Consider the following 22,835-nt stretch of genomic DNA (forward strand, 5'->3'; position numbering starts at 1 on the left):
CAGCAGGACAAGACCCTCAACTGCATATATTTCCAGTTACAGATTTTCAGTCCTGCCATATATTAGGTGCTAATCTTTAGTGTTTTTTTTATGTAGAAGACCACCCCCCTAAAAGACCACTTTTCAATGTAATTTTGGGTGATCACGTCAGAGTTTTTAATATATAAGAAAAAGTATCAGCATCTCACAAACAATGTCCAGTTTGTTATCCTTTTCTATCAATAACATTTTTACCATCAATTTCTGAGCGAATAATTCAAAATGGACCACCAAAATGACTGCACCTCATGGTTATTTTTTGAAAAATGTATGAAATTAAGATTATGTTCACACTGCATTTATGCCCTTGGTTCAGTATTGAGAAAGTGGCAATGCCAAATTTATCTATAGGACCCTATTCACACAACTTTTGGGCAGGTATCCGTCGGTATCAGGGCCGGATTAAGAGCATCATGGGCCTGGTGCTGAGGATTTTGCTGGGCCTTTTTATGGAACTGCACTCAGTGTCTTAATTACATATATATTTTATCGATACTATTAAAGTATTTTGTTCCTGCAACTACCCCTTCATTTGGCGTCTATCTTAGCAACATGGAGGGGGACCACGGGAGGGGGACCCTGAGGGTGGGGGCACCCTCAGGGCACTATAGTGTCAGGAAAACCGCTTTGTTTTCCTGACACTATAGTGATCATTTAACATGACTATGAAGATTACTGTTTTCTAGCTGCTGTGGACTGTGGACAACAGCAGCTAGAAACAGTAATTTTCATAGAGCTGTGTTATGATTTATGGACACAGCACTCAGCATGCTTAGTCAGTCAGATAGAAGGCTGGCTAAGCATGCTGAGAGCTGTGTCTAAATAACATAACACATTAAAGGGATTCTGTCACCAGGTTTCACCCCTGTCAGCTAAAAATATGCTGATGTTCAGGGCGTCTTCACGATTCCTAATGTGGGCTTATAAATGTCATCTGTGGGCTTATTTGCCCAAGGGGATGTTAATGGATGCAAGGTGCCGGCCGCACCCGCCGCCGTTCGTGCACAGAGCCGCCTTTCCAGACTTCTGCGCCGCCTCCTAATCCTCTGTGCTGCCTCTCGCTCTCCCTCCCTCCCCCCTCCTCCTGCTGTAGGATCTCGCGCATACAGGGGTTGAGCGAAGTGCCGGCGCATGCGCACTTCGCTGTAAGAAGCCAAATGGAGAAGTCCGCACGGGCGTATCAGGCAGAGCCCTGTGCGCAAGCGCGAGATCTTACATCAGAAGGAGGGGGGAGGGAGGGAGAGCGAGAGGCGGCACAGAGGATTAGGAGGCGGCGCAGAAGTCCGGAAAGGCGGTGCTGGTCACGAACGGCGGCGGGTGCGGCCGGCACCTTGTATCCATTAACATCCTCTTGGGCACCTTATTTGTTTGACTGACAGGTTAGTAATAGCTGTTTTTTAGCTAAATAAGCCCACAGATGACATTTATAAGCCCACATTAGGAATCGTGAAGACGCCCTGAACATCAGCATATTTTTAGCTGACAGGGGTGAAACCTGGTGACAGAATCCCTTTAAAGAAATTACTGTTTCTAGCTGCTGTGGACTAGCAGCTAGAAACAGTAATTTCTTTAATGTGTTATGTTATTTAGACTGAGCTCTCAGCATGCTTAGCCAGTCAGTAATTTTCATAGTGCTGTTATGATTTATGGACACAGCTCTCAGCATGCTTAGCCAGCCTTCTATCTGGCTGTACTTCTTGAGAGTCACAGTCCACAGGCTCAGAAACAGCCTGTGGACTGTGACTCTCAAGATGCAAAGCCAGATAGAAGGCTGGCTAAGCATGCTGAGAGCTGTGTCCATAAATCATAACAGCACTATGATTGCCCTCCCTTCCAACTGGATGAGTTTATCTGCTACCTGGTCCAGAAGCTCCTGCTGTCTCACGGGCTGGTGTGGCTGAGCGCTGTGGGCCGTGTGCTGGTCGAAACTGCTGAGCAGGTTGTACACAGCGCAGCGTGCAGGAGGGATAACCGTGGGCGCACTGAGGTCATATCCGGCGGGCCGGCATTACAGGAACCGCACCAGCTGCTCTGACGTCCTGCCGCCGGATATCCTGTGACGTATATCCGGCGGCAGGACGTCAGAGCAGCTGGTGCTGTTCCTGTAATGCCGCAGCCCGCCGGATATGACCTCAGTGCGCCCGCGGTTATCCCTCCTGCACGCTGCGCTGTGTACAACTCCCGACGGCCTTTTGGCTGGCGGATGGGCCTATTTTATGGTAGGGGCCTAGAGCTGCAGCTCCATCAGCCCCTACGTTAATCCGGCCCTGGTCGGTATAAACTGCAGAAAAAAAAACGACGCCATTCTTTGCAGGATCATTAAGCAAATCCCCTATACAGTTCGCTATTATATTTGACAGAGCTTCCAGTTGGTTATATATGTTGGGAAAAATTCCCAGTATACCTCCAATGGTTCCATGACATTTACTTTATCTACCTTTTACTTCTGCTTATATGTGTTATTCCTTAATCACTAATAACGTCTTACCCTCAGCTATCCTCCTTCTGTTAATAACTTATCATCATAGACCTTGCCCGCCCTAACTGTAAATAATTTTGCATCACCTTGTCCACACGGTCAGTCTGAACCCCAAAACGTCCTCCAAAACCTTTGGAGTGATCTGTGTAGAGAGACATGAAGCACGATTAATGGCAATGCTAAGTACACATCCATGACTGTTGACAGGTGGGTGGATAATAGGTGGGGTTATGAAATTTCCCACAGCAAACAAGTACTATCTAGGGTGTTGTCGCTTGTAGCTCTTCACAATCTTTATCTGTTCCTCGGAATCCTGCCAACATGTGAGGATGTAGCAGAGCCAGTCCACAGAGCTTCCCTGGCTCTGCTACATCCTCACATGTTGGCAGGATCCTCTCAGTACAGGAGATACAGAGGGGGCAGAACCTGCAGTCAGATCAGCCATCACAGCTTCTCTTCAGTCTCCCTTCCTCCTGCAAATGTTTCTTTATTTCAGCTTTTAACAAGTGTCCCTGCTAAGCCCCGCCAGCCCTGCACAGCCAGGAGTGCCGGTCACAGTAGGAAAGCACCTCTGATACAAGTAGGGTGCTTTAGGACCCAGACAGCAGCACTCCTTCAGGCATGGATGAGGTAGCTCCTCCATGGCACCTGCAGGGATGGACAAGACAGACTGCAGTGAGAGCAGGACAGGAGGGGGTGTGGTAGGAGCAGGACAGGAGGGGGCGTGGTGAGAGCAGGACAGGAGGGGGCGTGGTGAGAGCAGGACAGGAGGGGGCGTGGTGAGAGCAGGACAGGAGGGGGCTTGGTGAGAGCAGGACAGGAGGGGGCGTGGTGAGAGCAGGACAGGAGGGGGCGTGGTGAGAGCAGGACAGGAGGGGGCGTGGTGAGAGCAGGACAGGAGGGGGTATGGTGAGAGCAGGACAGGAGGGGGTGTGGTGAGAGCAGGACAGGAGGGGGTGTGGTGAGAGCAGGACAGGAGGGGGTGTGGTGAGAGCAGGACAGGAGGGGGTGTGGTGAGAGCAGGACAGGAGGGGGCGTGGTGAGAGCAGGACAGGAGGGGGCGTGGTGAGAGCAGGACAGGAGGGGGTGTGGTCAGAGCAGGACAGGAGGGGGTGTGGTGAGAGCAGGACAGGAGGAGGTGTGGTGAGAGCAGGACAGGAGGGGGTGTGGTGAGAGCAGGACGGGGGGCGTGGTGAGAGCAGGACAGGAGGGGGCGTGGTGAGAGCAGGACAGGAGGGGGCGTGGTGAGAGCAGGACAGGAGGGGGTGTGGTGAGAGCAGGACAGGAGGGAGCGTGGTGAGAGCAGGACAGGAGGGGGTGTGGTGAGAGCAGGACAGGAGGGGTGTGGTGAGAGCAGGACAGGAGGGGGCGTGGTGAGAGCAGGACAGGAGGGGGCGTGGTGAGAGCAGGACGAGGGGGCGTGGTGAGAGCAGGACGAGGGGGTGTGGTGAGAGCAGGATGGGGGGGCATGGTGAGAGCAGGACAGGAGGGGCGTGGTGAGAGCAGGACAGGAGGGGGTGTGGTGAGAGCAGGACAGGAGGGGGTGTGGTGAGAGCAGGATGGGGGGGCGTGGTGAGAGCAGGATAGGAGGGGCGTGGTGAGAGCAGGACAGGGGGGGCTTGGTGAGAGCAGGACAGGGGGGTGTGGTGAGAGCAGGACGGGGGGGGCGTGATGAGAGCAGGACAGGAGGGGGTGTGGTGAGAGCAGGACAGGAGGGGGCATGGTGAGAGCAGGATAGGGGTGGTGATGAGAGCAGGACGGGGGGGTATTGTGAGAGCAGGACAGGAGGGGGCGTGGTGAGAGCAGGACAGGGGGGGTGGTTAGAGCAGGATAGGAGGGGGTGTGGTGAGAGCAGGACGGGGGGCGTGGTGAGAGCAGGACAGGAGGGGGCGTGGTGAGAGCAGGACAGGGGGGGTGATGATAGCAGGACAGGGGGAGTATTGTGAGAGCAGGACAGGAGGGGGTGTGGTGAGAGCAGGACAGGGGAGCGTGGTGAGAGCAGGACAGTAGGAGGCGTGGTGAGAGCAGGGCAGGGGGGGCATTGTGAGAGCAGGACAGGAGGTTGTGTGGTGAGAGCAGGACAGGGGGGGCGTGGTAAGAGCAGGACAGGAGGGGGCGTGGTAAGAGCAGGACAGGTGGGGCGTGGTGAGAGCAGGACAGGGGGGGCGTGGTGAGAGCAGGACAGGAGGGGGCGTGGTAAGAGCAGGACAGGGGGGCGTGGTGAGAGCAGGAGAGGAGGGGGTGTGGTGAGAGCAGGACAGGAGGGGGCATGGTGAGAGCAGGACAGGGGTGGTGATGAGAGCAGGACGGGGGGGTATTGTGAGAGCAGGACAGGAGGGGGCGTGGTAAGAGCAGGACAGGGGGGCGTGGTGAGAGCAGGAGAGGAGGGGGTGTGGTGAGAGCAGCACAGGAGGGGGTGTGGTGAGAGCAGGACAGGGGGGCGTGGAGGGGTTAAAAAAATAAAAAATAATTTAACTCACCTCATCCACTTGTTCGCGCAGCCCGGCTTCTCTTATTTCTTCTTCTTTGAGGAAAAGGACCTGTGGTGACATTATGGATCATATGACGGACCATGTGATGAGCGCAGTGACGTCACCACAGGTGCTTTTCGTCCTGGACAGCAAAGAAGAAGACGGGCTGCACGAACAAGTGGATTAAGGTGAGTTAAATTATTTTTTATTTTTTTTAACCCCTCCATCCCTAATTTACTAAGCATTCTGTATTAAGATAATAATGATCAGGTCCCCATCCCGATCATCTCCTAGCAACCATGCGTGAAAATCGCACCGCATCCGCACTTGCTTGCGGATGCTTGCGATTTTCACGCAGCCCTATTCACTTCTATAGGGCCTGCGTTGCGTGAAAAACACACAATATAGAGCATGCTGCGATTTTCACGCAACGAACAAGTGATGCGTGAAAATCACCGCTCATGTGAACAGTGAACAGCCCCATAGAAATGAATGGGTCCGGATTCAGTGCAGGTGCAATGCGTTCACCTCACGCATTACACCCGAGCGGAAATCTCGCCCGTGTGAAAGAGGCCTAAGGGCTCATGCACACGACCATATGAATATTGCGGTCCGCATAAAACACGGATGACGTCCGTGTGCATTCCGTATTTTGTGGAACAGCTGGCCCCTAATAGACCGGTACTATCCTTGTCCGTAATGCGGACAATAATAGGACATGTTCTATTTTTTTGCGGAACAGAAATACGGACATACAGAAACGTAATGGACACGGAGTACCTTCTGTTTTTTTTAAATTGAAATGAATGGTTCCGCATGTGGTCTACAAAAAAACCGGAACGGACACGGAAAGAAAATACGTTTGTGTGCATGAGCCCTTATTAGTAGAAATTTCTAACTCTGCCCGGTGTGACCACACTCTTCCTGCCCTTCTGCTACTAACCTTGCTGGGATGAATGCTTCTCTAACTGCTCCTTATGTTCGAATCCTAAGGCAGACTGAAAGACACAACCAGGAATGAAGACAAATGCACCAGAATACAGTTGTATCTCATATTTTACATCAGGAAAGAACGAGACAGATGCATTATCACCCAATATACAGTTCCAATTATTACTAGTATAACCTCCCAGACCTTGAGTTTTTTCACACTTATGGGGTTATACAAGATTAGAAAAACATGCTACCAAAAACAGTGCACAGTTTGTGTTGTATTGCAACTTGGTCTCATTCATCTCAATAGGGCTGAGCGGCAATAACAGAGACAGGTGTAGCCCTCTTTCTAGAAGGCAGCAGAGTTTTCTAAGGCTGAGTTCACACGGGCGTTGCGGGAACATGCGCGAATTTTCAGCGCGAGTGCAAAACATTGTAATGCGTTTTGCACGCGCGTGAGAAAAATCTGCATGTTTGGTACCCAAACCCGAACTTCTACACAGAAGTTCGGGCTTGGGATCGGTGTTCTGTAGATTGTATTATTTTCCCTTATAACATGGTTATAAGGGAAAATAATAGCATTCTGAATACAGAATGCATAGTACAATAGGGCTGGAGGGGTTAAAAAAATAAAAAATAATTTAACTCACCTTAATCCACTTTCTCGAGCATCCCGGCATCTCTTCTGTCTTCATCTTAGCTGTGTGCAGGAAAAGGACCTGTGGTGACGTCACTCCGATCATCACATGGTCCGTCACATGATCTTTTACCATGGTGATGGATCATGTGATGACCGGAGTGACGTCACCACAGGTCCTTTTCCTGCACACAGCAAAAAAGAAGACAGAAGAGAAGCCGGGCTGCGCGAGCAAGTGGATTAAGGTGAGTTAAATTATTTTTAATTTTTTTTAACCCCTCCATCCCTAATTTACTAAGCATTCTGTATTAAGATAATAATGATCAGGTCCCCATCCCGATTGTCTCCTAGCAACCGTGCGTGAAAATCGCACCGCATCCGCACTTTCTTGCGGATGCTTGCGATTTTCACGCAGCCCCATTCACTTCTATGGGGCCTGCGTTGCGTGAAAAACACACAATATAGAACATGCTGCGATTTTCACGCAACGCATAAGTGATGCGTGTAAATCACAGCTCATGTGCACAGTCCCATAGAAATGAATGGGTCCAGATTCAGTGCGGGTGCAATGCGTTCACCTCATGCATTGCACCCGCACGGAAAACTCGCCCGTGTGAACTCAGCCTAATTTTGTACAACCCCTTTAGGCCCCTTTCTCATGAACGATACGGATGCGTTCAGGGTGCGTTCAGTGAAACTCACACCATTTTGCAAGCAAGTTCAGTTTTTTCTGCGCGGGTGCAATGCATTTTGATGCGTTTTTCACGCGCGTGATAAAAAAATGAAGGTTTACAAACAACATCTCTTAGCAACCATCAGTGAATAACGCATTGCATCCGCACCTGCTTCCGGATGCGGTGTGTTTTTCACTGAAGCCCTATTCACTTCTATAGGGCCAGGGCTGCGTGAAAAACGCAGAATACAGAACATGCCGCATTTTTCACGCAACGCAGAACTGATGCGTGAAAAACAATGCTCATGTGCACAGACCCATTGAAATGAATGGGCCAGGATTCAGTGCGGGTGCTATGCCTTCACATCATGCATTGCTCCCATGCGGAAAACTCGGTCGTGTGAAAGGGGCTTTAAGGAACCAATACACATAAATTAGTCTGGTGTTTTTTGCTTATTGAAAAGTTTTATACCGCATTCCGTTTTTATGTCAGTTTTTTCAGTGGCTTTTTTTTTTACAAAACCTATGGCCTGCTGCACATGACCGTAGGTGTCCCGTTGCCGTATTGCGGACCGCATTTGCGGTTCCGCAATACACGGGCACCGTTCCGTGTGCATTCCGCATCACGGATGCGGACCCATTCACTTCAACGGGTCCGCAAATCCAGAGATGCGGAATAGTTCGGAACAAAAGCATGGAACGAAACCCTACAGAAGCACTACGGAGTGCTTCCGTGGGGTTTCGTCCCGTACTTCCGTTCTGCAAAAAGATAGAACATGTCCTATCTTTTGCGGGCCGCAGCACAGCCACGGGGAGCACATGTTATTATGCAGGAGGCCTATGTCTGAATGACATTTTTTTCTGGACGCTATCCCTATCGAGAAGGGAAAAAAACACCAAAAGCTTTAACATGCTGCATTTTAGAAAATGCACCAGAGAAACATGTCTATGAGCCTCTGTGGTCACATGCCACTCAGAGACATGTCACTGCTGAGGTCATGTGATCACAGACTGGATGTCACACTTTCTGGTCCACAGCAGGACAAGACCCTCAACTGCATATATTTCCAGTTACAGATTTTCAGTCCTGCCAAATAGTAGGTGCTAATCTTTAGTGTTTTTTTTATGTAGAAGACCACCCCCTAAAAGACCACTTTTCTATGTAATTTTGGGTGATCACGTCAGAGTTTTTAATATATAAGAAAAAGTATCAGCATCTCACAAGCAATGTCCAGTTTGTTATCCTTTTCTATCAATAACATTTTTACCATCAATTTCTGAGCGAATAATTCAAAATGGACCACCAAAATGACTGCACCTCATGGTTATTTTTTGAAAAAATGTATGAAATTAAGATTATGTTCACACTGCATTTATGCCCTTGGTTCAGTATTGAGAAAGTGGCAATGCCAAATGTATCTATAGGACCCTATTCACACAACTTTTGGGCAGGTATCCGTCGGTATAAACTGCAGAAAAAAAACCGACGCCATTCTTTGCAGGATCATTAAGCAAATCCCCTATACAGTTCGCTATTATATTTGACAGAGCCTCCAGTTGGTTATATATGTTGGGAAAAATTCCCAGTATACCTCCAATGGTTCCATGACATTTACTTTATCTACCTTTTACTTCTGCTTATATGTGTTATTCCTTAATCACTAATAACGTCTTACCCTCAGCTATCCTCCTTCTGTTAATAACTTATCATCATAGACCTTGCCCGCCCTAACTGTAAATAATTTTGCATCACCTTGTCCACACGGTCAGTCTGAACCCCAAAACGTCCTCCAAAACCTTTGGAGTGATCTGTGTAGAGAGACATGAAGCACGATTAATGGCAATGCTAAGTACACATCCATGACTGTTGACAGGTGGGTGGATAATAGGTGGGGATATGGAATTTCCCACAGCAAACAAGTAGTATCTAGGGTGTTGTCGCTTGTAGCTCTTCACAATCTTTATCTGTTCCTCGGAACCATGGTATATCGATCATTGAAAGAAACGGCTTGTAAATGTATGACTGTACCACTGCTTAAGTATGGATTTATAAATTGCATGTACTGTAATTGCCCTCCATTAGTTTTTATCTTGTATTACCCTGTCCTACAGTAGATGCATTCTAGTATGCCAGATGAAACCTACCTCCAAAAGCTATCACATTTCAACACATCACATAGATGCAAGTAAAATGTGCAAAACACGTACACTTCAATGGTAGTAGCACATGGCAGAAAAGTTTCCAAATACATTTACACAGTCGTGGGCAAAAGTGGCCAAATCCTGACTGATGATATGGCAATATGACATATATCTCCACTCTATCTCCAATTAACAAATGATTAATAATTGGCTGGACATATATCAAATAAAACAATAACATGCAATCAATAGGTCTTAATTTGGGCATTACAACTCAATCGGATCTGATTGAGTATCAACTCTAAGAAAGGTATCAGAAGAAAGAATCTTCTTTGTGTCAAACAACAAGAGTTGATGTTTAATAATAGGGACTGCATTTTGTTCCCATAAAGCAGTGGTGCCCAACCATTTTTCGTCTGAGGTCCGCACTAGACATGGTATAAATTTTGCGGGCCAGAACCAGGTAGCTTTGCCAGAAAGAAATGCAAACACTGTGAGAGGCCACGTGTGAGCATTACTACTGTGAAGGGGCAAATATCTCGGCATTTTTTCTGTGAAGAGGCACATCTGGGTATTTTTACTGTAAAGGGGGGCATCTGGGCATTTTTACCATGAAGGGGGCTTATGTGAGCATTACTACTGTGAAGGGGGCTTATGTGAGCATTACTACTGTGAAGGGGGCACATCTGGGCATTACCCCTGTAAAGGGGGCACATCTGGGCTCTACGACTGTGAAGGGGGCACATCTGGGCATTACCATTGTGAAGGGGGCACATCTGGGCATTACCACTGTGAAGGGGGCACATCTGGGCATTACTACTGTGAAGGGGGCACATCTGGGCATTACCCCTGTAAAGGGGACACATCTGGGCATTACCGCTGTGAAAGGGAGACATCTGGGCATTACCAATGTGAAGGGGGCACATCTGGGCATTACCACTGTGAAGAGGGTGCATCTGGGCATTACCACTGTGAAGGAGGCGCATCTGGGCATTACCACTGTGAAGGGGGCACATTTAGGCATTACTACTGTGTAGGGGGCACATCTGGGCATTACCCCTGTGAAGGGGGCACATTTGGGCATTACCCCTGTGAAGGGGGCACATTTGGGCATTACCCCTGTGAAGGGGGCACATTTGGGCATTACCCCTGTGAAGGGGGCACATTTGGGCATTACCCCTGTGAAGGGGGCACATCTGGGCATTACCCCTGTAAAGGGGGCACATCTGGGCATTACCCCTGTGAAGGGGGCACATCTGGGCATTACCCCTGTGCAGGTGGCACATCTGGGCCTTACCCATGTGAAGGGGGAACATCTGGGCTTTACCCCTGTGAAGGGGGCACATTTGGGCATTACCACTGTGAAGGTGGCACATCTGGGCATTACCATTGTGAAGGGGGCACATTTGGGCATTATCACTGTGACGGTGGCACATTTGGGCATTACCACTGTGAAGGTGGCACATTTGGGCATTACCACTGTGATGGGGGCACATCTGGGTATTACCACTGTAAAGGGGCACATCTGGGCATTACCACTGTGAAGGGGGCACATGTGCAGATCACCGCTACCAGTGTCACAATTCCAACCAAGACCAATGAACACCACTCATGTCCTGGCCTTCCCAAACAACAAGGAGGGGTTCACTTCTTACCCCTCAAAGGCATGTACTGCTGGACCCCCTGCCACATGGACACCACTGGCCCTTCAGGATATATACCAACTCGCCTCACTAAGGTACCAGCCACACTCACAGGGGTCAGCCCTCCTGAAACCACACTGCTCACACACAGACCACTGTCGCCTGTGCCCGCCAGTAAGCAGTAAGGTGGTCAGCCCTTCCTTCCTCCGGACATAGCAGCGCACACACAACTACTGGGCAACGGGAACTACGGGAACTTATTACACTTACTTTCTTTCTGTGAGTTGCCTTGATGTTTAGTATGGCGATTCAGCACTGCGCCACAGCAGCCGCCCAGGCGTGTCGCTTCTTCTCCTTCTTCTTCCACTGTGCGCAAGCTCTGCCTCCTCATTGCGCGGGCCGCATGACACGGCTTAGCGGGCCGTAGGTTTGGCATCACTGCCTTAAAGTATATAGTTGTTGTTGACTATAGTTCCATTAGAATGATCTTATGACAGTTCATTTAAAAAACTTGGTAAATGACATGTTCTAATAAAAATACTAAGGTGACATTGCAGGTATATAAGAATGCTCAATTCAATCGCTATTTATTAGTTTGTTACCACTCTTTAGCAGTTGTTTGTTGTCTCGTACTAGCAATGTGTTGCTGCAGTCCCGACTTGTCTCCTTACAGCTGTGCGCTCGGGTGGCGAATCACGTTCCCCTCCGACATACCACGTGGCGTCCCACGTGGTTCAGAGTGGAGTTGGTTATTGGTTGGTGGTGTAGTAGCAGTCTGTTCCTATGGCCAAACTGTAGAAAAAAGCAATGTTGGAATCTTTAGGCTACTTTTACACTGGTGTTTTGGCTTTCCGTTTGTGAGATCCGCTCAGGGCTCTCACAAGCGGTCCAAAACGGATCAGTTTTGCCCTAATGCATTCTGAATCGAAAAGGATCCGCTCAGAATGCATCAGTTTGCCTCCGTTCCATCTCCTTGGACGAGACAACAAACAACTGCTGAAGAGTGGTAACGTACTATTAATGTCACGGAAGTTCCCGTGGCAGGTACCAGGAGATCTGAGAGACTGGCAACTCGTGGGTTAAATTGACAAGTTCACTGTGGATCTTATTGTGTCTGTGTTTTGGTGAATGCCACACCCCTTGCTTCAGGTGTTGCTTGTTGGTAAACTACCTTTCCCATAAGTAGCAGCTTCTCATTCTTGGATGTGCGGTTTATAGATTTTCTTCCTGCCTTCTAACTAGCTGGTCGGTTGTACTCTGTGGTACTTCTGAAGTTGGTAGTTTTCTACTTTCAGATAAGTCTTGTCTGTTCTTATTGTTTTGTGTTTGTTATATTCCCTGTTTTTTGTATCTGGGCCTGAGACAGAGACTTCCATTCATCCTTCTGGGGAGGAATGGGTTGTCTCTGGTCCTAACCTCATTCCAGGGCCTTATAAGGATATAAGGGCCTAGGTATACAGCATATGAATATTCCCACCTTCAAGGTCTATTCATATTGATAGGTAGTTAGGGGCTGGATTAGGGTTGTTTAGGAGGTGACCTGTTTCTTCCCTAGTTTCCAGGACTAGTTACTGTTCCCCTTCCCTCCTGTGCTTAGTGTGGAGTTTCCCCCCCACACTGATCGTGACATTTAAATAGCGATTCAATTGAACATTCTTATATACCTGCAATGTCACCTTAGTATTTTTTATTAGAACATGTCACTTACCAAGATTCTTAAATGAACTGTCATAAGATTATTCTGATGGAACTATAGTCAACAACAACTATATACTTTAAGGGAACAAAACTCAGTCCCTATTATTAAACATCAACTCTTGTTGTTTGACACAAAGAAGATTCTTTTCTTTAGAGTTGATACCTTTCTTAGAGTTGATACTCAATCGGATCCGATTGGACAAAATACCACAATTGATTTTTGTCCAGGACAGTCCAGCGCTTTTTGTACGCCATTTTTTTAGTCCCTAATACCAACACTTATCACTCTTGTCTGGGCTATTGACTATCCATTGATTTTTTTAGGTCCATTTTGAGCTGCATGACCATAAGACCTATTGATTGCATGTTATTGTTTTATTTGATATACAGTACAGACCAAAAGTTTGGACACACCTTCTCATTCAAAGAGTTTTCTTTATTTTCATGACTATGAAGGCATCAAAACTATGAATTAACACATGTGGAATTATATAATATATGTTAATTCATAGTTTTGATGCCTTCAGTGTGAATCTACAATTTTCATAGTCATGAAAATAAAGAAAACTCTTTGAATGAGAAGATGTGTCCAAACTTTTGGTCTGTACTGTATGCCCAGCTAATTATTAATCATTTGTTAATTGGAGATAGATTGGAGATATATGTCATATTGCCATATCTTCATATTTTCTATGTTTACCATTTTATTTTATTTAGGGATGTGTTAATATATTTTTTTATATGGATAAATATTCTTTTATTATCAAATATTTATTTTGATCATGTTCATACTACACCAGTCAATAGAGTTTCATCCATTTTTTCTATATCATAACATATTGTCATTAATCAGGCGGTGGGTACGCCTGGGATAGAGCACCTTATCCGTGATCCTGAATAGGTGAGCCACTGATTTGATTTCGATTCACTCAAATCCTGACTGATGGCAACCCATTCTTGCCTAATCAGTGCCATCCCCTTTTTTAAGGTATGACTACAGGTTCTTAATGGGACTCAGACCTGATGTGTTTACTGCCATGAATAAAGCCAACCAACAAATTTTAGGCTTTAGGCTAAACCTATGGGTGTTATCCTGGCGGTTCCCTGGTTTTTAACCTTTAACAACTATACAGGGATCTGGTCTTCACTGCAGGGAATTCACCAGGCTGCTACCTCTTGGAGCAGCTTCCATGTGGTTGGCTGCTGACCCATGGAGTTAGAGACACCAGTGCAAAGCAGTAAGAGATCAGGCAAAACTTATAGTCAGTAACAGGCAGATTTCAGGGCAGGCAGTTTGTGCAAACGGATGCAAAGGTCATGGCAGGCAGCAAAGGATCAGTACGCTGAACAGGCATGGGATAGATCAGGCAGTAGAGGGTCAGAATCCGGGAATCAGACAGAAGTCGGTACACAGGCAGACCAGTGGATTATAGCACCTTTGCAGGATCTAGCAAGCTAGTAAAAACCTTAGACTTAGGCCTCATGCACACGAACGTTTTTTTTCACGGTCCGCAAAAACAGGGTCCGTAGGTCCGTGATCCGTGACCGTTTTTTCGTCCGTGGGTCTTCCTTGATTTTTGGCGGATCCACGGACATGAAAAAAAAGTCATTTTGGTGTCCGCCTGGCCGTGCGGAGCCAAACGGATCCGTCCTGAATTACAATGCAAGTCAATGGGGACGGATCCGTTTGACGTTGACACAATATGGTGCCATTTCAAACGGATCCGTCCCCATTGACTTTCAATGTAAAGTCCGGAGTCCCTTTTATACCATCAGATCGGAGTTTTCTCCAATCCGATGGTATATTTTAACTTGAAGCGTCCCCATCACCATGGGAATGCCTCTATGTTAGAATATACTGTCGGATATGAGTTAGATCGTGAAACCTCATTTCCGACAGTATATTCTAACACAGAGGCGTTCCCATGGTGATGGGGACGCTTCTAGTTAGAATATACTACAAACTGTGTACATGACTGCCATCCGATCTCTTACAGGGGGCCGTGATCAGCACAATTAACCCCTCAGGTGCTGCACCTGAAGGGGTTAATTGTACTATCATATCCCCCTGTAAGAGATCAGGGCTGCCAGGCAGCAGGGGGCAGACCCCCCCCCCCTCCCCAGTTTGAATATCATTGGTGGCCAGTGCGGCCCCCCCCCCCCTTCCTCCATTGTAATAAATCGTTGGTGGCACAGTGTGCGCCCCCCCTTCCTCCCTCTATTGTAATAATTCGTTGGTGGCACAGTGTGCCCCCCCCCCCCGCCTCCCCCCCCCTTCCTCCCTCTATTGTAATAATTCGTTGGTGGCACAGTGTGCGCCCCCCCCCCCCCCCCTTCCTCCCTCTATTGTAATAAATTGTTGGTGGCAATCATTGGCCCCCCTCCCTCTATAGCATTAACAACATTGGTGGCCAGTGTGCGGCCTCCCATCTTGCGCCCCCCCCCCCCCCCCCGATCATTGGTGGCAGCGGGTTACTAGCAATAGTACAAGATTCATACTTACCTGGGAGCTGTCATGTTCGTGTCCGGCCGGGAGCTCCTCCTACTGGTAAGTGACGGTTCATTTAGCAATGCGCCGCACAGACCTGAGGCTGTCACTTACCAGTAGGTGGAGCTCCCGGCCGGACACGAACATCGCAGCAGCAGGTAAGTATTAATCTTCTACTATTGTACTATTGCTAAGTAACCATGGCAACGAGGACTGTAGTAGCGTCCTGGTTGCCATGGTTACCGATCGGAGCCCCAGCGATTAAACTGGGACTCCGATCGGAACTCCGCTGCCACCAATGATGATGGGGGGGAGGGGGGGGAGATGGGAGGCTGCCCACTGGCCACCAACGTTGTTAATGCTATAGAGGGGGGGGGGCAATGGGGGGCGCACACTGTGCCACCAACGATTTATTACAATAGAGGGAGGAAGGGGGGGGGGGGCGCACACTGTGCCACCAACGAATTATTACAATAGAGGGAGGGGGGGGGGGCCGCACTGGCCACCAATGATATTCAAACTGGGGAGGGGGGGGGGGGGTCTGCCCCCTGCTGCCTGGCAGCCCTGATCTCTTACAGGGGGATATGATAGTACAATTAACCCTTTCAGGTGCCGCACCTGAAGGGGTTAATTGTGCTGATCACGGCCCCCTGTAAGAGATCGGGTGCTGCCAGGCAGCAGGGGGCAGTCTTGTACACAGTTTGTAGTGTATTCTAACTAGAAGCGTCCCCATCACCATGGGAACGCTTCTGTGTTAGAATATACTGTCGGTTCTGAGTTTTCACGAAGTGAAAACTCAGCTTTGAAAAAGCTTTATGCAGACGGATCTTCGGATCCGTCTGTATAAAAACTAACCTACGGCCACGGATCACGGACACGGATGCCAATCTTGTGTGCATCCGTGTTCTTTCACGGACCCATTGACTTGAATGGGTCCGTGAACCGTTGGCCGTGAAAAAAATAGGACAGGTCATATTTTTTTCACGGCCAGGAAACACGGATCACGGATGCGGCTGCAAAACGGTGCATTTTCCGATTTTTCCACGGACCCATTGAAAGTCTATGGGTCCGCGAAAAAAAACGGAAAACGGCACAACGGCCACGGGTGCACACAACGGTCGTGTGCATGAGGCCTTAGGGTGGGTTCACATCACATATTTCCTGTCCGTTTAACGTATACAAAAAACTTACGTTAAATCGACGCCTCAGACTGATTCCATACAGTGGCATCCGTTCACCATAGAGTTCCATTGTAAAATAAAAAGTATATGTTTTTTTTTACCGGACTGTAAAGGATACAAGAACGTGGTGTGCTGCTTTTTTGTATCCTTTTTTTTCCTAACAGGTACATCAAACAGAGGCAAAAACGTGATGTGAACCCACCCTAAGGGACAAATAGCACAGAAAATGTAGCAGAGCTGATTGGCACATTTGTCAAGCAGCTGCACTCAGAGCAAAAGGGGAATTAACCCTTGGAGAACTGCAAGGTGAGGTCCAATGAATAATATCCCTAATTAAGGATGAACGAATCGACTTCGGATGCTTCATCCGAAGTCGATTTGCATAAAACGTAATTTTAATATTGTACGGAGCGGGCGCTCCTTACAGTATTAGAATGTATTGGCTCCAATGAGCCAAAGTTATTGCTTCGTGAAGACTCGCAAGACTTTGTGTAGAAATTAATTTCTACTGCAAAAAACCTTTGTATCGAACTCTGGTTCGGTTCCAAGTGGTACCTTGGAACCGAACCCAAGTTTGGTACAAAGGTTTTAAAGTAGAAATTAATTTGCGAAGTTATTACACAGAGTCTCGGCTTGTAAAAGCAGTATTCAGTTCAGGAAAAATGTGTCCAGCCCAAACATGCTCATGTAAAATCAGACTAAGGCCCCATTCACATGTCCGCAATTCCGTTCCACATTTTGCGGAACGGAATTGCGGACCCATTCATTTCTATGGGGCCGCACGATGTGCTTCCCGGATCCGGAATTGCGGACCCGTACTTACGGGTCCGCAATTCCGTTCCCGAAAAAAATAGAACATGTCCTATTCTGCAATTGCGGACAAGATTAGGCATTTTCTATTAAGTGCCGGCGATGTGCGGTACGCACATTGCCGGTGTCCGTGTTTTGCGGATCCATGTATTTGCAAAACACTTACGGACATGTGAATGGACCCTATGGGGGTGCCGCAATGCACTACGGACGTGTGAATGGACCCTGAGGGTCCATTCACACGTCCGTAATTTGGGTCCGCATTCGTTCTGCAATTTGCTGACCCATTCACTTTCAATGGGGCTGGAACGGATGCGAATCCGCATTTTCGGGATCCGCATCCGTTTTTTCGGGATCCGCAATTCTGTTCCTGAAAAAAAATAGAACATGTCCTATTCTTGTCTGCAATTGCGGACCAGAAAAGGCATTTTCTATTATAGTGTCTGTGATTTGCGGATCATTGATTTGTGCACATTTCAGGTGTCCGTGTTTTTACGGACGTGTGAATGGACTAAAGGCGCATTCACACAAATGCGCTGTGTTTTGCTGTCGGCAAATTGCGTATCTGCAAAACATGGATGCAGCCCGTGTGCATTTCACAATTTGCGGAACGGAACAGGCGGTCCATTATAGAAATGTCTATTCTTGTCCGTGGATTGCGGACAAGAATAGGACACGCTCTATATTTTTTGCGGCCCGCGGAACAGAACAACGGATGTGGACAGCATACTGTGCATACTGTCCACATCTTTTGGGGCCCTATTTTAGATGAGTGGGTCTGCACCCATTCCGCAAAATTGTGAAACGGATGCGGACCCATTCATGCGGTCGTGTGAATGAGCTCTAAGAGTGATGTCACACATAGGGTTTTTTTGTTTTGTTTTTTACTGGGGGGGGGGTGCGTTTTTGGGGTATTTTTATAGCTTGCTGTGTTTGTTGTTAAAATAATGAGAATTAGTAAATGCAGGACAATTTTTTTTTTCAGTGATGTTTTTTCACCTTGAAGCTTGTTTTTCTGCTTCAGTGATGTTTGATTTTGTTTCGAAATGCAAAAGCATTGAGTTTTTTCCCCCTAAATCTCTTTAGTATTTTTTTTTATTTTTTTGCTGCTTCAAAAAAAGTGCCTGTACAATGTGTGTTGGCGTTTTTTTTGTTGTTGTTTTTTTTTTTCCTATGCTTTTTTTTCCCATATAGCTCTCCAGACAATCACTGGAGGTACATACTTTCCTTTTTAAACAGACGTACACAAAATGGCAGGTGCTAAAACACATTATATGGGCAAAAACACTACAAAGAAAGTGAGGTATTTTCTATATATTTTTTTAAAATCTATTTTTGTATATTTATATTTTTTGCCACAAAAATGCCAAGGACAAAACTATGAAGTATGATTGTGTAAAAGAAAACTGGTTTAGTTTCTCATAGCAACCAATCAGATTCCACCTTTCATTTTTTAAAGCTCGTTTGGAAAATGAAAGGTGGAATCTGATTGGTTGCTATGGGCGACTAAGGCAGTTCTACTTTACACCGGTTTGATCAATCATCCGCTATTGTGTGAATCCACCCTTATATAGATTTTACTCACCTTGCTGTGATGAATGCTTTTCTGTTTGACCCTTATAATCATAACCAACTGCAGACTAAAGCAGAATGACATGTCACTTCTAAGAACCACTACTATGGTTAGTAGTACTAGCATCATTACTATGGTTAGTAGTACTAGCATCATTACTATGGTTAGTAGTACTAGCATCATTACTATGGTTAGTAGTACTAGCATCATTACTATGGTTAGTAGTACTAGCATCATTACTATGGTTAGTAGTACTAGCATCATTACTATGGTTAGTAGTACTAGCATCATTACTTTTAATTACAATAATAAAATTGAAATACCAATTATATATCTGCACAAACATGAATACCCGTCTTATGAGGCTGCATTAATATTCTGTATCCGTAACTCTCGCCACCCTGGCCGATATTTTGATCTCAGCTATGAATGAGAATACCCTTAAAATGAATAACACAATGGACATCTGTAAGTTTTTCACCTAATAAAATGGAAGTTAAAAATGGAATTTCCAGGATGATACACTGTGTTATGGCTTATGAAATGCGAGAGGCTTAGGCCTCTTTCACACGAGCGTGTCCGGATAAGGTCCCGATGCGTCCCGGTGCATTGCGGCAAACCCGCGCGAGTAGGTACGCAATTGCAGTCAGTTTTGACTGCAATTGCGTTCCATTGTTTAGTTTTTATCACGCGGGTGCAATGTGTTTTGCACGCGTGTGATAAAAAACCGACTGTGGTACCCAGACCCGGACTTCTACACAGAAGTTCAGGTTTGGGTTCGGTGTTGTGTAGATTGTATTATTTTCCCTTATAACATGGTTATAAGGGAAAATAATACATTCTGAATACAGAATGCATAGTACAATAGGGCTGGAGGGGTTAAAAAAAAGAAAAAATATTTTAACTCACCGTAATCCACTTGTTCGCGCAGCTGGCATCTCTTCTGTCTTCATCTGTGAGTAAAAGGACCTTTAATGACGTCACTACGCTCATCACATGGTCATTCACATGACCTTTTCCTCACAGATGAAGACAGAAGAGATGCCGGCTGCGCGAACAAGTGGATTAAGGTGAGTTAAATTATTATTTATTTATTTTTTAACCCTTCCAGCCCTATTTTACTATGCATTCTGTATTCAGAATGCTATTGTTTTCCCTTATAACCATGTTATAATGGAAAATAATAATGATCGTGTCCCCATCCCGATCGTCACCTAGCAACCGTGCGTGAAAATCGCACCGCATCCGCACTTGCTTGCGGATGCTTGCGATTTTCACGCAACCCCATTCACTTCTATGGGGCCTGCGTTACGTGAAAAACGCACAAAGAGGAGCATGCTGCAATTTTCACGCAACGCACAAGTGATGCGTGAAAATCACCCCTCATGTGCACAGCCCCATAGAAATGAATGGGTCCGGATTCAGTGCGGGTGCAATGCGTTCACCTCACGCATCGTTCACCTCACGCATTGCACCCGCGCGGAAATCTCGCCCGTGTGAAAGGGGCCATAGGGTTTCAAAGAACCCCAAAGTAAGAATAACCATCTTAGGTCATGGACTTGGCATAATACAATGTATTATTTTCTTGTTGCTGGTGTTCCTTTAAAGGGGTTGTCCGCTTTTTTATCAGCTCGTATGAGCGCTGCCTTCTCTTCACTGTTTACCTGCTCACCGTCGCAATCGCAGCGTCGACCAGTGTAATTACAACTCCGCTGTCCCCAATCACGTCAATGGGATGGCTCCGTCCTTTTCACTTGTACACTAATTACACCTGCAAGCAATTATACAGTGAAGAGAAGGCAGTGCTTGTGTGAGCGCTGTGATCTCTTCAAGGAGCTGAACGGTGGAGGGGGTTAGGGAGTCCTCCCATCCCCACCGATCTGATATTGATGACCTACCCTGAGGATATAAAAAAGCAGACAACCCCTTTAGGCCTTATGCACACGACTGTGATCCACAATATATGGACACCTTCTGTGGACAGTCTTTTTTTTTCACTCCCCTTACTAGAAATGACTATTCTTGTCTGCAATACAGACAAAATAGGACATGTTCTATGATTTGTAAAATGGACACACTAATGCAGACTCATAGAAATAAAAGGGTCTGTGTGCAACTGAAACAGCCGTCTGCAGATGAGGTGCTGGCTTACTTAATATCCGAGTCATGTCTCAAGGCCTGTTTAAAGGGTAGCTGCCTTACATCTGGTGGCATCAGAGGCAGAGCTTGTACAGAGCTCAAGGAGAGATAGTACCCCCCAAATCCTGACTTAGGCCTCTCACCCAGTTAAGCCAGTACTCTCTGGTCTACACTGATGAGGGGCACCACCTGGAAACAGCTGTCTGCAGATGAGATGCTGGCTTACCTAATATACGAGTCATGTCTCAAAGCCTATTTAAAGTGTCGAACATTGACTTATAGGATATCTGCCTTACATCTGGTGGCATTAGTGGCAGAGTTTGTTAAGAGCTCATGTGCATCCCTTTCTTACTTGTGTATGGGTTTCTGCTGATTCTCCTGCCATGTCAAATGTAGGGGAAAGTACTATCAGGTGTGTTGGACTTCAACATGTCCAATCCATAGTCCCCTCAGGAGATGAGCTGCTGACATAGGCGCTTGGCAGCAGTTCATTCCCCTGATCCTGAATATCATTCTGTTGACAGCTAATAAAAGTGCATGGGCACTTTAAGGTCAATTTCATGGCAGCCAATTAACCTATCAGTTTCTGGAGCGTAGGAGGAACATCAAGCATAGATGAGGAAAACATAAAAATGCAGATGTTGCTTTGCTCACATTTGAGCCTAGGAACCCACTGGTTGAAGTCAACAATGCCAACCTCTAGTCTGCCAATTAATATGCTTGAAATCAAGAAGCCTTTTTCCCTTGTAACTTGAGGACAATTGACGCTTAACTCACAGAGGTTGTACGGTGTACCGCTTTATTGACTATGTAATAGTACTACCAATGTGGCGTGTAATTCTCCTATTCTGTTAATGTACACAGGCCTAAAGATTTCCTATCAAGCAGATGAACCCTCTGATAATTACTCAGTACTAAAACGCAAACCAATGAACATATGCCTGTCTTTTGCTAAACAAACTGGAGAACAGCTATACACCGTATTTTACAACTTTATCAAAAGATGGCCCATAATAACAGAAGGATATATAATCTTCAGCACATATGGCTGTGTTCACATCAAGTTTTTATCCTACATTTAACATATACGGGGTTCCATTGTGAAAAAAATAAAATAATAATTATATATATAATATATACACTATATATGTTTTTTTTTGCTGGATGTGAACAGCCTCTAATAGTTATTGCGAATTGTATAATTCTGATATCCTAGTTATACTAGTTCCTTCCTAAGAGGGTTCAATATAATTTATTGAGACAATGGGGCTGAATTACTAATACTTAGTGTAAACTTAGGGGCACACTTATTTAGACTGGTGTTTTTTGATGCCGGTCTTTATAAAGCCATAAGCTGGCGGTGGATCCACCGGAGTTATTTAGAGGCATCGGCCTCTTCAAAACTTTGACGGATCCTCCGCCAGTTCTAAATGTAAGACCGCTTCCTTGCAGTCTTACAATTAGACCTTTTTCTACGCCTAGAGCAGGCGTAGAAAATGGTGAATGAGAAGGGCTTGACGGCCCGTCCCCTTCCCACTCCATGCCTACAACTTTAGACCTTGTGTGAGCGGGGAAAAGTCGCAGATTGAGGCACAACTAACCATTGCGCCACAATCTGTACCTGAAATATGCCTAATATAGGCATATTTCAGCTTAATAAATGACCCCCTTAGACTAGAAAATGGAAAGATGCAAGAAACAAGAAACTGATCACAGCATCTGATGTTGGATGATAAATCTTGCGCACCTTTAGTCTAAAGGTGAATTTACACGGGGCAATAGTTGGGCTAAATATTGGGAAAGAACGTTAGTACGAACACTCATTCCTGATGATTGGCCCATGTAAAGGTGCCCCAGATCACTCTTTCATTGGGTGAAATCACTGTTTCTGCAAAAGTTCAATGTGTCAGTTCATAGAGGTAAACCCAT

The 22,835-nt window shown here is 46.5% G+C and overlaps 1 protein-coding gene across 1 annotated transcript in view; it reads right to left on the reverse strand.

Moving 5' to 3' along the window:
- LOC120985564 (src substrate cortactin-like) overlaps nt 1–22,835 on the reverse strand; it is a 71,329-nt gene that overhangs the window by 37,920 nt on the left and 10,574 nt on the right. The window contains exons 6-9 of the mRNA XM_040413580.1: nt 18,780–18,834; nt 8,986–9,041; nt 5,933–5,987; nt 2,605–2,660 (exon numbers count right to left, since the gene is read on the reverse strand). Coding sequence (XP_040269514.1) covers nt 2,605–2,660; nt 5,933–5,987; nt 8,986–9,041; nt 18,780–18,834 — 222 coding nt within the window. The remainder of the gene's footprint in view (nt 1–2,604; nt 2,661–5,932; nt 5,988–8,985; nt 9,042–18,779; nt 18,835–22,835) is intronic.

This window comes from Bufo bufo, chromosome 1, assembly GCF_905171765.1.
Source record: "Bufo bufo chromosome 1, aBufBuf1.1, whole genome shotgun sequence".
NCBI classification, from domain to species: domain Eukaryota; kingdom Metazoa; phylum Chordata; class Amphibia; order Anura; family Bufonidae; genus Bufo; species Bufo bufo.